The 14,221-nt window shown below is 37.5% G+C and overlaps 1 protein-coding gene across 1 annotated transcript in view; it reads right to left on the bottom strand.

Annotated features, from left to right (window-relative positions):
* CPNE3 (copine 3) overlaps positions 1 to 14,221 on the bottom strand; it is a 48,345-nt gene that overhangs the window by 7,699 nt on the left and 26,425 nt on the right. The window contains exons 8-13 of the mRNA XM_018058184.1: positions 12,175 to 12,273; positions 8,966 to 9,052; positions 8,235 to 8,294; positions 7,561 to 7,694; positions 2,644 to 2,698; positions 2,510 to 2,561 (exon numbers count right to left, since the gene is read on the bottom strand). Of these exons, the coding sequence (XP_017913673.1) occupies positions 2,510 to 2,561; positions 2,644 to 2,698; positions 7,561 to 7,694; positions 8,235 to 8,294; positions 8,966 to 9,052; positions 12,175 to 12,273 (487 nt within the window). The remainder of the gene's footprint in view (positions 1 to 2,509; positions 2,562 to 2,643; positions 2,699 to 7,560; positions 7,695 to 8,234; positions 8,295 to 8,965; positions 9,053 to 12,174; positions 12,274 to 14,221) is intronic.

Genomic DNA, 14,221 nt, shown 5'->3' with positions numbered 1-14,221 from the left:
CCCCACCCCCGACTCCCCCCCCCTCACCCCGCCCGCTATGGGAACAGTGTATTCCAGACTGCCTGAGGCCCAGAAGGAGAAGGAACAGGGGAGTGCAGCGGTCTAGCCAAGAGTCGAGTGATTTGTCAAGTGAGCGAGACAGATCACTGTCATTACAAATTACTGAGACTTGGAGACTGTTGATTCCTGCAGCACAGCTTATCAAGAGCTGAACAGCATCCCTGATTAAGGCACTGCTGAGCAATCTGCCCTTAATACACAACAGAGTGTCTGGGAGGTAGGTAAGGGCCTAGAAAGCCTACAGAAACTCCCCCACAGTCCTTTGCTGAGAGTATCAAGAAAATCTTAAAAGACTTTTTAACATCAACCAAAACAAGTGTCCTGTTTCTAAAATTTCCCATAGAACATAGATTAATAAAGAGGAGCAGCGTCTATGTTTGGTTTAAAGGCTTAACAAGATCAACTCTCTCCACTTAGAATTTGAGAGCCAATAAACTCCTTAGGCACTTTGAATTTAAGAATAAGTGGTCTTATGAACTACCTTTGAAAATGTAACTAATTCATACATAGAGATGATTTTATATGCATAAGGTGAGGCTGTAACTAGTGGTCAGTCAGTCCAGTAGTAACAAAAATAATATTAACATAAGCCAGCAGCAGGATCTTTCTGTAATGATATATGCTATAGAAAAATTGAACCCATAACCAAAGCAACAGTAATATTTTCTTCCATTTCCATCATCTAGCTTGCTTTTCAATAAGGTATACGAAGCTATTAAATGTTTTCATAAATATCAACAGCCTTCAGTTCCTCAACTAAAACTGAATTATGCTAGTATCTTTCCATTGCATTAAAGGAACAACTGAGACATGTTTTTTTATGGGCAACTAAATTCAGTGACTAAGTAAGAGAAGGGGATTAAACTTCCTTGTCTTAAAATAAAGTTGTATTGTTTTCTGTGTGACATTTCCTTTGTCTGAAACCAAAACGATTCTTTCTTTTGTCCAGACTAAACCGAAAGCAGAAAAGCTGCACTTCGTGACAGGCCACAGACGGGCTCTTTTTACTCAGAGCGGATGAACTTCTAAAACGAATCATCCCATGATCTGTCATCCATATTTACTTGCAAAACATAAAATCTAATTACAACAAATTCTAAAAACTGTTCCAATTTCATCATAAGCATGAAGCACATTTTTTAAAAAGAAAAAATTACTAAAAAAAAAAAAAAAGAAAGAATGGCTATTTATTGTGGGTATGAAGTGCCGATGCCCATTCTATGGGCTGACTTTGCACTCTTTTGACAGTGTCCTTTGATTTACAGAAGTTTTAAATTTTAATTAGTCTAATGTATCTATTTTTTCTTTTGTTGCCTGTGCTTTTGGTATCATATCCAATAAATCATTGCCAAATCCAAAAAAAAAGAAAAATATCCCCAGTTTCATATGGCTAGGGATATGAAAGGTCACAACCACAGCTGCTGAACGTGCATAAAGGGACACTGAATTAGTATGAGAAAAGAGTTTTGCAAAAAAGGAGAAAATCCTAATACAAACCACTCCCAACAAAATATTCATGCTCTTCTACTTTATGAATATCATTTAAGAAGAGGAGGGAAGGACATCCTCTTCTATTAGAAATCTATGTATCTTGCAACGGTTAAAGGACCCTTTGCAGAAAATTAGCATAGGGTCTACACTTTTATGCCTCTGCCCCTACCTCTTTCCCTCCTCCAAACTGTTCAGTTTTATCTTAATTTTGTGGGAGATTTGGCATTGCTCAATATGGTAAAATGGAGAAAGAAATGACAACCAACTCCAGTAGTCTTGCCTGGAAAATCCCAGGGATGGAGGAGCCTGGTTGGCTGCCATCTATGGGGTCGCACAGAGTCAGACATGACTGAAGCGACTTAGCAGCAGCAGCAGCAATATACTGAAAAGGAAGAGGCACTGGGATATTTGAGGGATAAACAGAAAAGTGGAATGACAGCAATATTTGTACCTGTTTTCTACACAAAGGAAAGCTACTCCTGGAGCTTAATTCTGTGTTTCTTTAGCCTACCTCCACCTCCTTACAGAACCTGTGTAACAAGTAATTAGATGCTGGACACTTTCTTCATAGAAAGTTAACTGTTAATCTGAGGAAAACACCTGCATATTAAATGATTCATTTTATTGAAGATTTATTTTTAAATCAACTTATATCTGAATATAAAATGATTACTCTTATTGACCTACCATCAAGACTGAGAAATCTTTTGTTCTATTAGACCTCTAGAGGTAGAAGAATTTAGCCTGCAGTCTTCATCATTATCATACTGATTTGCCTTCTTACCACATTAACCACCAACTTGGTGTAAAATTCTACTTTACATGATAGGAAATTCAATATGTCACAAAAAGAAACCTAGAAAGGAAATCTGAGTAGCTTTCAATCATAGAGAACAAACAACTGACAAAGACTGAGCAAGGCTTTCAGTTTAAAAATTCATGTTGATTTTTAACTTACCATTACAGTAGGGATTGGATGGATTAAAGTTTATTGGAAATTCATGAGAAACCTGTCAAAAGATGAAAGAAGGACTGATGAGGCTTGTTTTGCTTTGCTAGGAGGCAAACCTTCACAATGAGAGTTCCTCCTACCTGCCACTGAGGTGGGACCTGTGCTCCAAAGCCAAAAGCTGGAAACATCTTATCACTAAAATGAAAATTTGAAAAAAGCAAAAGGTCATTTGTATCTTTACTCATAATAAGACAACATGAGCTTACTTTTAAAATATCCAAAATCTTAGAAAAATATAAAAATAAAACAAAGGCTAGAACTAATGTTAATATTTGGAAGCTCTCATTCTAGACATTTTTCTGTGCATTGAAGGAATTTAAAGTCTTTCTATATGTATTTATTAATACGGACTTTATGACTCAGACAGTAAAGAATCTGCCTGCAATGCAGGAGACCTGGGTTCCATCACTGGGTTGGGAAGATCCTCTAGAGGAGGAAATGGTGATCCACTCCAGTACTCTTGCCTGGAAAATTCCATGGACAGAGGAGCCTGGCGGGCTACTGTCGATGGGGTGGCAAAGAGTCGGACACAACTGAGTAACTAACACTTAACCCACCTCTACTTATGTATCATTTATCATTTCACTAAATAAATATGTAAATAAATTAATAAAGCTTTAGAAAGCACAAGTTTTTCATTTGTCTACAAAAAATACTCATTTGGCAGCAAAACATGACCTCAACTGACAAGAGGTTATTTTTAGCCTGTATTTATACCACTTAATATGAATAAGATATCATACGTTTGGCCACAGAAATATGGTACAAATGCTATACATCATAAAACTCTCCATTTCTGCAGCAAAATGTATGAATATTTGGCCCAAGGGTTTAGAGATAATTTGGACAGAATATACAACATCATGAGAGTGGCTGCCAGGCGTTCCACTGTATGGAGATTCTACCCCAACAGACAGACACCAGCGGCTTGCCCTAGCAGAACCCTGTAATGATGATACTACCATTTCTTCTAGCGGGATTCCTTTTTATATTAATTCTCAATGGTTCTTTTTGTGCTGAGGATGGAGCCTGTGTCACTGATGGCACAATGTTTTTTCCCAGTTGACAGTCTGCCTTTAACTTTAAAAGAGCTTCCCTTTCCTAGTTATTAACGTTAATGACTGTGAACACCCAAAACTTCTTCCATGAGTGTTGCCTTCTCGGTCTTGCTTAAAGGCTGTCCTCACTGCAATATTATAGACAATTCACATATATGTTCTCTCAGAACTTCCAAGCCTTGATCTTGATATTAAACGTGTAATTCATCGGGAATGGCACGTGAAGCAGAAACTGCTCACGAGGATCCACCAGGTTCCACCTCTCCCCCTTTAGCCCTGGATCCCCTGGGCCCCTGGTGACATTCGCCCGACCCCAGCCTCTCTGGGCTGGCAGTGGTCAGGGGCGAGGTTCTGGCCGGATGTGTGAGAGGAGGGGTTTGCAGCCACTTCTGAATCGCACCCTCGGGGAAAGCACACGCCTCCTCAGTCCCTTTGTCCTCCTCCCACTGGCTGGAGAGGACGAGAACTCGGACCCAGGGCGGACGCTCTGGGGCATCACGGCCCTCTCCGCCCTGAATTGCTTATCTCTAGACATGCAAGAGGAACGAGATACAAATCTCTATTTTGTCAAAATCACGGAGTGCTGGGGTATCTATTTCAGCAGTTCTGTCCATAGTCTGTACAAGTATCCTAACATATACAAGCACAAGTCAGGGATTCAAATCCAGTTCATGTTAAGTTTGACAGTTGTTACAACCCCTTTCCCTCAAAATGCCATCTCTATCATATACTTAAATTCACAGACATTCTTGGGTCTGTGTTTCTGCTGGTCATGTAGTAGTCCCATACTCTTAATGTCTACTTCATATTGTACACACGAAACATTTATAGTGTTGCTGTGCTGTGCTTAGTCGCTCAGTCGTGTCTGACTCTTTGCAACCCCATGGACTGTAGTGCCAGGCTCCTCTGTCCATGGGATTCTCCAGGCCAGAATACTGGATTGGGTTGCCACGCCCTCCCTCCAGGGGATCTCCCCACCCAGGGATGGAACCCACATCTCCCGCATTGCAGGCGGATTCTTTACAGCTGAGCCACCAGAGAAGCCCAAAGTGAAAGTGTTAGTCACTCAATCACGTCTGACTCTGTGACCCCATGGACTGTAGTGCCAGGCTCCGCTGTCCATGGAATTCTCCAGGCAAGAGTACTAGAGTGAATAGCTATGGAGTAGGTAAGTAAAAGTGAAAGAGAAGTCGCTCAGTCATGTCCAGCTCTCTGCAACCCCATGGACTGGAGCCTACCAGGCTCCTCCGTCCATGGAATTTTCCAGGCAAGAGTACTAGAGTGGGGTGCCATACCCTTCTCCAGGGGATCTTCCTGACTCAGGGGTCAAACCTGGGTCTCCCATATTGTGGGCAGATTCTTTACCATTTGAACCACTAGGGAAATAAGTCATATATATATATATATATATATATATATATATATATATACACATATCAAGTTTTAATATCTGCAAGCACAAATTTCCCTTTTTTTTCCCCCTGAAAAACTTGGCTATTCTGAGTCATTTTACCCTCTAGAAAATTATAAGAATCATTTTGTCAAGGTTCCATTGGAATTTTGATTAAAACTGACTAATCCAGAGAGAAACATTATATTTTCATCATTGTGACATCTGCCTATTTAGAATCGTGACGTATCTTTCCTTCTTTGCCCCTGGGTATAATTCTGTAGTTTTCTCTCACTAAATATCCTAGACCTTTGCCTAAATTTATTCTCATTTTTTATTGTGTTATGAACTGTGATCTTTTATTCACTATAGTTTCTTCAATTGGTTTTTGCTGGTTCATGAAAAATTGCTGATTTTTTATTTTATGTTGTATGTCACCACCTTTTGAATTTTCACTACTTTCTAACATTTTTCCCTTGATTCTCTCAGGTTTGAATTCATTTCTCATTTATGTATGAAGCTGTCTTGGCTGGTGCCTTTGTGAGAAGAGCTCTTTGACCAGTTCCTGGTCTGACGAGGTTCTCTGCCTCTTTGAGCCAAGTTTGGTAATTTGTAGCTTTCTAAAAGAATCATCCTTCAACCTAGATTTTTTCACTGAAATAGTATAACATTTTACCAAACATTAACATACAATGTTTAATGATTTTTCTTCTGAATTTATGCTTATGATCTCTGTCTCATTACTAATATTCTACACGTTTTCTCTTTTTCTTGGGGATCAGTATCACCAAAGATTCTCTTAAATTTTGTTGAACTTGCAAAGAATCATCTTGTCATTTAATTTATTAACTTGGTGCATGTAAGTCATCACTTTGTGTGTTTGGAGGAAGCAGAGCACAGCAAGCAGAGCGGTGAGGACAAGTCTCCGGAGCCAGACAGCCCAGGTGCGGTTCTGTGTCTGCCGTTACCCGCTGAGGGACCCTGGACACGTGACTTTAGCCTTCCTGCCTCAGGCTTCTCATCCGTAAAATGAAGATGATGATACCACCTATCTCAGAACCAAGCATGAGGATTAGATGAATATCATATAGAAAGGATTTAAAATTTTCCTTGACATATAGCAGCTAACATGTATATGGAATCTCCTACTATTACTGTATGTGTATTTTTCTTTCTGTCCTTGAATTTTACTTTGTTGAAAAGCTAGTCCATTTATATTCAATTCTGTTTTAAAAATAAAAGTGTCAGAAATCTTCCTTTATAAAGATGCCTGGGTACTGCCTGGGTACCTCAGTTGGTAGAGTAATCAGACTTTTAACTGGAGGGCCTAGGTTCAAGTCCCTGGAGATGCTTGAAAAAAATGAAAGAAAAGGAGTTCCCTGGCGGTCCAGCATTTAGGACTTGATGCTTTCACTGCTGTGGGCTGGGGAACTAAGTTGCTGGAGACCATGTATAGTCTTCTCAACACCCTTTATTTCTAGACCGTCTGCTTTTACACTTTGATTTCCTCTTTGATCTAAGAACTATGTAAGAGTTTTTAAATTTTCATGTGGTAAGCTTTTTTTAGTTAACTTTTTCTTTTAACTTCCAGGAAGCACTCTGAAAAAGTAACCCTGTAAATTTACTACTTTTTTAATCTAAGTCCCATTACAACTGTGTTTCTTTGAAACTTTTATCATATTTCTAGCCATTTTTGATTGAAATACATTGATACTCTATTACTAACCATATCCATGCTTATATTTTCATTTTGGATTATATAACAAAGTATCTATAAAGTAATTTTTTAATTGCATTTAATGAGTTTTGTCTTAAATTCTATTAGGCTGGTATTGGAACTGCTACCCTTGCCTTAAATTTGTTTGTCTAAGAATTTCATCTAAATGGCATAATAGAGTAATGAAAAACTCCATCAATATGTTGGACTTTTATCATAAAATGATAGACAAAAACAAGTGAAAATGTATACTGTACCCTAACAGATACAGAACAAAAAATTAATAATGTGGATTTTTTCTATTGTTTAGTACACCTTCAGAAGGACCTACTCTAATCTATTCAAAATCTATCCATTGAGAATCAATTCAAAATATTTCATAGCAATTATATCAAGTTATCCTGTAGCGCTTGTTGAAAATCACCATTAAGAAACTAATTTGACAACAACTGCCTAGAAAATAGACATATTAAAAATTAGTGTCTATGAGTGTTTACAAAATGTGTCTTCTGGACTTCAACCACAGAAATAACTTATCCCTAATGAGAAAGCCCCAAGAAAATCAGATCAAAGGAACAAAAGCCTTGCCAACAGTCAGCTGTTAGAGAAGGACTCTACACATAATACGTTATAACTAATCACAGTCAGAGATTAGAGGTCAAAGGTAAACACTGACTGTTCACAAAGGGAAAAATAGAAAAGATAAGACGAGAAATTTTAAGGAGAAAGTTACTTCTCCCCAGCACCGTTATCCCATCAACTACATCAGAGGACCAGCAGAAGGCACAGACACTGCCATTTCTGGGGTGATGTGCACTGGAGTCGTACTCACGCATCGTAGTCTTGAATGACCAGCCCCACAGACCAGATTGCAGTCAAATACTCATTCACACCATTGGGGCTGATGTAGTGAAGGGAGTTGGGAGAACGCGGATCACCATTGGAGCCAGTGAAGTCCACTCCCACCTGCCAAATAACAATTGCGGTCCTTACTAAGGGGAAGGCAGGGGCATCCTCTCTTGATGCCCAGGAAACACACACTGACTGCTGACACAGAAACATTCATCCCTGAGCCCGCTGCTCGGATTTGCCAACAAGGCCGTGAGCCAACAGGTATTTTCATGACAATTAAACAATTACAGCCTCAGCCTGAAGCAACCTGCTATTCCTAATTTTCTAGATGTCTTAAATCATAGATTATTATATCTATGACTTTAGACATAGCGGACTTTTTGGTATGTTTGATTAATGTTTTTTGTTAATTAAATTACTGCAGGATAATCACTGATTGATACATACATGCTTTTTTGCAGGTGGAAAAAGTATTATCGACAAGGCCAAAAGCTTCTGGATGAACCTAGACAAACTCTCTGCAGAGACCATATTCAACAGATTGTGTACATTTCATCACAAAGTCAGTTTGGCAGTAAAAGAAAGAACACTGTAAAATAGAAGGAAAAAGCCACATACTACAGTCTACTGTGAAAAATCCAGCGTGTTACTCACAGTAAAATTCAGCTGGCAGCCTCCCATGATATAGTCGAGGAATGTACATTCCACTGTAATCTAGAAATAAATAGTAAACAAAATTAAAACTTTCCTACTTTTTTAAGAGAAGCAAAGAGCTCCCTGGCATTCATTTTTAATCATTTATAAACCGAACAGCACAAGATATAAATACATAGAACCCACCCCTACATTTGAATTTAAAGCAACCTACCCCTACATGTCATGAATCTGTAAGATTCAATATAACTATAGCATGTTAAGATTAGAATATCAATAGCCAAAGATGAAATGCACTGGTTTTCAGAAACTAGTAATGAGTTTAATATGTTGAGACTTTAATACGTTTAAAAACAAAAGCAAAAACTCCCACTCATTTAAGAAATCTCTTGGATTTTTCCCCTTCACTCATAACATCTCATCTTGAAATCATAACCAGGACTGATGCACTGAGTTAAGTCATTTCCACTGATGCACCAGAAAAACACCAATGGAGCCCGGTATTTCCTAAGATAATGGAAAACTTTAATTTGCCCTTTGTTAGAGAGCTGTCAAACCTTGGAAGCAAAGTTACTTGAAAGATTTCTCTACTATTTCCTATTTTCTTCTCTAAAGGGGCCCAGATGCTCATGTAATTTTCAACTGTTCAAAGTGCTTGTGTGATAGATACTATATTCACAGAAGGACTTAAAATGTGATCTCATTACACTATAAGCTGTCGAGCAACCGACCTCACACTGCTTCACACTGATAACCCCTGAATTCTTGTAGCTTTTCTTCTTTTGCCTCTTTTTTTCATTTATACATTCAAATTCAACCTACAGGAAGAAAAGACAAAATGTTCAATATTATTAGTGATATTAGAAAGTGCTCATGTAAATTTAAGTGAATGACTTTTTTCTCTTGGAATCAAACCATCTACTGATATAAGTCTGTTACAAAATACAACTGTGAAATGATTGCACACTATATTATATATATATGAAATATTTATCAGTCACATTTCCTAAAAGCACTTCTAAAACTTTGTACCTTTTAAAATAGTTTCTAAGTATAAATGTTTCCTTTGTAGATCATTTCCTTCTAAATGCTCCAAGTAATCATCTTTCTTCTTTATAACAAAAGAAACGAAATATTATTTTTAGCTGTCACCCACACAAAGCGCAAAAACACATTGCTTAGAAAATAAAAAAAAACAACCATCAGAAAAGAGAAATATATGAAGCCCAATTCCATGGTAAAATACGCAGCAAAGATCATCCCTTTCCACTGGGAATATGCACAGAAACAGATCTAATGTCTTCTTCCCACAAACAGACCATCTTCCCTTCCAACTCCTACCCACTATGCCTCTGGAGGCTTGGCTCAGGTCATCCTGCTCCGTAGCATCAGCCCCTGTTCTAGTCTCCTCTGACCGCCGTCTCTCTCATTAAGCTTCCACAGCTACATAAAACTTACATACCTGGCATTAATCTCAACTGTTTCATTTCATTAATTTTTTTCATAGCTAGGGTACAGTCACTTTCAAGTTATACCCTGAAATTCTCACTGTCTTGCCTAGTAATAAGAAACACTCAGTGAATACTGGATAAGTCACCTCTTCTGGTCAATAGAAAGCAACTTACATACTTTAGCCAGAGGCATTACTAATTTTCTAAGAATCAAACATTTAAAAATACCTTTGAAACAATGATACCAAATAAAATGATGTTAAAATAAAAAAATCTCTTGATGGTTCAGGATCCTGCCAGAGTTTCAGTCATTATCATACACACTAATTATTGAATACTAGAGATGCAGAAAGGCTATATTTCTTCACTTCATTTATCCACACTTCTACAGTATCCACCCAAGCAACAAGCACGTTCTAGGTACTGAACACAAAGTTGATAAGATAGAGTCCTGCCTTTGATGACTGAGTGGATAAACCTTGTCACTGCAACTTTTAATGAGTATTAAATCCACATTCTATCATGGGGGAGGAAAGGACCAAGTTAGCTGGATTTAGGAGAGTTCCACATGCTAAGACTGGCATCCTCTCCCCAACTGCATCAAAGGAGTGAGTTCCTAGACCCCGAACACTTTATTATTCCATCAATTATCTCATGTAATTCTGCCAACAACCTTGCAAGATAGGATTAATGCCCCCTTTTCGGAACTGAAGAGGCTTCCCTCATAGCTCGGTTGGTAAAACACCTGCCTGCAGTGCAGGAGACCCGGGTTCGATTCCTGGGTCAGGAAGATCCCCTGGAGAAGGGAAGGGCAACTTACTCCAGGATTCTTGCCTGGAACATTCCCTGGACAGAGGAGCCTGGCGAGTTACGATTCATGGGGTCGCAAGAGTCAGACACAACTTAGTGACTAAACCACCACCACCTACGTGCTCTGTAAAGTATTACGCGGTTAGTTTCTGGTTCATTCTCTTCTAAAAGCAGGTCATTTACTGGTTCTGCAAAATAACAACAAACTGAAACCAGAGAAACGACGATACACATCGCTCCTCATATTTAGTTCTTTTAGGAAGCTTGCTGTATAGAAATGTTCAGATTGTCACAGTTTTCCATTATTTCTGCCCTTAAAAATAAACATATATATCTTTCAGCAGAATATTTACAGCTGAATTTTACTGTTGTTTTAATTTAAACTGTTAATTCAACCTTTGCATTTGAACCATTAGGTGTGATTGGAAAAGCCCTTTTTACTTCACACAAGCACTTCTGCTACGCAAGGACCTGGGCTTTGTGACCAGGGGGTAAGGACAGGACTCTGTGCTCAGTCACTCAGTCGTGTCTGACTCGTTACAGCCCCATGGACTGTAGCCCACCAGGCCCCTCTGTCCATGGAATTCTCCAGACAAGAACACTGGAGTGGGTTGCCATTTCTTACTCCGGGGGATCTTCCTGACCCTGGGATCAAATCCACATCTTCTGCATTGGCAAGCGGATTCCTTACCACTGAGCCACGTGGCAAGCCCGTAGAGATAGGACTAGAGATCTCTGTATGACCTACTGAGAATTCTAGTTCCACTCTGTTAGCTCAAAGCTCATTTCTTCCAATTATGTCAATCAAAAAGCTATTAAGTTTTATTTATTCATTTAGTATTTAAGTTTTGATCTAAAACTATCAGTATCTTCTTTTGGGTCACTTCACTTACATAACTCGGTAAAAAAAAGACCTTCCATTCTGACCATAATCTCTTACCTTTTAAACTTCATGTTTGGATTTTCAAAAGCAAATGCTATATAAGAGCATATTCTAGGTAAGCTAAAAAGAGAGTTAACTTATTTCATTCAAACTAGAAAGTTAAGTAAGAGGGAAGCAGTTTATAAGTTTTATATAAAAAACACTCTGGAATAGTTTTTAGGCACTTTGCCATAGAGACAGGAAAGTTTCAGAAGCAATCTTAGAAATATGTGGGGATACTAACAAACTGAATGCAATTAAGGCAAACAAACGATCCTAACAAAATCAGTCCATTAGATGGCAACTTAATACTACATAATTTGAAGTAGTGAAACTATGCTTTTATCCTTCCTTTGGGCAAGGACACGTCAAAGAGGAACAGAAGGTAAAAGCCAATTTCTAAAGTATCCAAAAGGAGAATAAATGTCCACAATTTAAGCCTTGGTATTTGTCTCATGTAGATATTAATTATTGTGGCCAATGAAATGCCAAGATCTTTAAAACGAAGGCTTTTCAATCAAACCACATATATTTGTCCATAGTGAAAGGAAACCAAACTTCTAAACATAAATGTAAATTCACCCTAAGTAAGAATTTTGAATCATCTGACTACTTAAACAAAATTCACAGATTTCAGAATATTACATATTATAGAATAAAAGCAAGGAAAGCTATTTGCTATTTCAAGAGGAAAAAATGAAGCAATAAATACAGGGCCAAATATAAGGTATACGCAAATAACAAAGGTGCAACTTACAGGCGAGTTTCTGGAGGCTTCTTTCAGTTTTGTCATTGTGGTTTGAAACGTTCCAATGAGATCATGTGACCCATCATTGTCATAATCATAACACTCTACCTATAAGGAAGCATAATAAAGTATATAAAAATCAATATAACTTTGTTTAAAAGAATTGGTTGCAATAAATGGGACTTGCCAAGAAGTGCACTTTTAATTAAAATAAGTGAAAATGTTTAATACACAGTCCTACTTGGAGAAGCAGGAACTAACTTCCTAGAGGAATAATACTGAAACCCTTTCAAGCCCTGGCTATTCTTGGGATAAGATTCTAAGATAGATTGCAGGCACATGAAAAGCACAAATAATGTTGAAATTCCATGTTGAGCAGTTTCCAGTTCTCGTATATGCCCTTTACAAGTTCTAATAAAATCGAAATGGAATTAGACCTTCTCTCTCATCCACTTTTCACTTTGTTATTTTACAGTGGCTAAAAGCCATTATCTATCTGAAGGAAGAAAGGAAGTCAGTATTTTAGGCAGCTAAAAATCATATAATTAAATTCTAGATGATTTATAACTATGGAAAATGTATTTCATTAGCTGAAATCTGGTGAGGCTTGGCTTCTTTTAGGAGTTAGATTCAATGAAGTTGGATTTGCATCAGTCTGAGGATCACAACTCCCACAATGAAAAGGAAAATTCCAGGAAAACAGTATTTAGCCCACGGAGGAAGTGTCTACACTGGGTCATCACAATGCTGTTTCCATATAAGACAAGGCCAAGTCCAGTCTGAGCTATGGCTTCCATTAAATGTTCACTATTTCTTAAAACACATGGAATAGAGCTGAGAGTATCTGATTTCCATGTTGGCAGATGCTGTCAAAGTGTAAATATTCACAAGAATATCAGAATAATCATTGCAGTGAGAAAATTAACATGGTGTGAACTCTTAGCAAGCGGAAGTGTTCACTGTGATCATAAATAACTTAAGTTTTTACACTGCTTTATAATTACAAACATTTCTTCCTGCAAACATCCATTACATGCACTGCACACAGCATCTACTGAGGATGCCAGGCAGACAGAAGAATTTAACGGTCTTAGAAGAGGACCTATCTTGTGTGGTAACCGACAAAGTAAATCTGTGCCAAGGAAACTTTTGAATACTTCTAGAGCCTATGATTTAAGATAAAAGGCCTATAATTGAAAAGCAATTTGCATTTACCCTATGCTATAATCCTTTACCAAGTTATATTAATCATCAAGCTAAAACACTCAGGATTTATATATATTCACCAAGCAAAGTGATTTTTTTCCCTCAGTTCTATGAAAAGTGAGTTGAGTGCTTATCAAAACAGGAAGTCTTTCACTCCATATATTTTCATTATTTTTCAAGACTAAAAATCAAACAGTCAATAAATGAAAACAAGCTAGGTCTAGAATGGCAATTCTGAGTAACAGTAAGTGCTTTTATTTGTTTCCAGCACTTCAGTCAGTAACTCTTGATCTATATATCTGATACTCATTTTTATTTTTTCATACTCAATTTTTAAGCCAAAAGCCCTTTATCTGACAGAAAATGAATGACATCAATAATTTTATAGAGGAATTAAAATTAAAGTTAAAATAATATTTTAATAATTTCATTTTTAAGAGGTTTTTTTTTTAATTACAGAAAACAGAACATTGCATTTTAGATTTGCATTCAGGAAACTCCAATTTATACCTAAAGACAACAAGATCAGGTTTTGATAAGACCAAGATTTTATTTAAACAAAACTTACGGAAGAGCTAAAACAGTTCATGTTTAGACTGTCCAAAACTTCTGGGAATGCAAAAACATTTTAAAAATGTAATTCCTGATAACTCACTATAATAAACTTGTAAGAAAAGTTCACTGTTGTCCCATTAAAGACAAATGTTGGATGTTAAAGGAAAATGTGACGTTTATTATGCTGACATGTGAAGTTCAGATACAGTTGGAGGCAAAAGGTGTAACAATTTATGTCATTTAATTTCCCTTCTCAAAAATTCGAAAACCAGTACCATTAGCTGTTTTAAACAAC

This window comes from Capra hircus, chromosome 14, assembly GCF_001704415.2.
Source record: "Capra hircus breed San Clemente chromosome 14, ASM170441v1, whole genome shotgun sequence".
Taxonomy (NCBI): domain Eukaryota; kingdom Metazoa; phylum Chordata; class Mammalia; order Artiodactyla; family Bovidae; genus Capra; species Capra hircus.
Note: the sequence above shows the minus strand (reverse complement) of the source record. Positions and strands in the feature narration are given on the sequence as shown.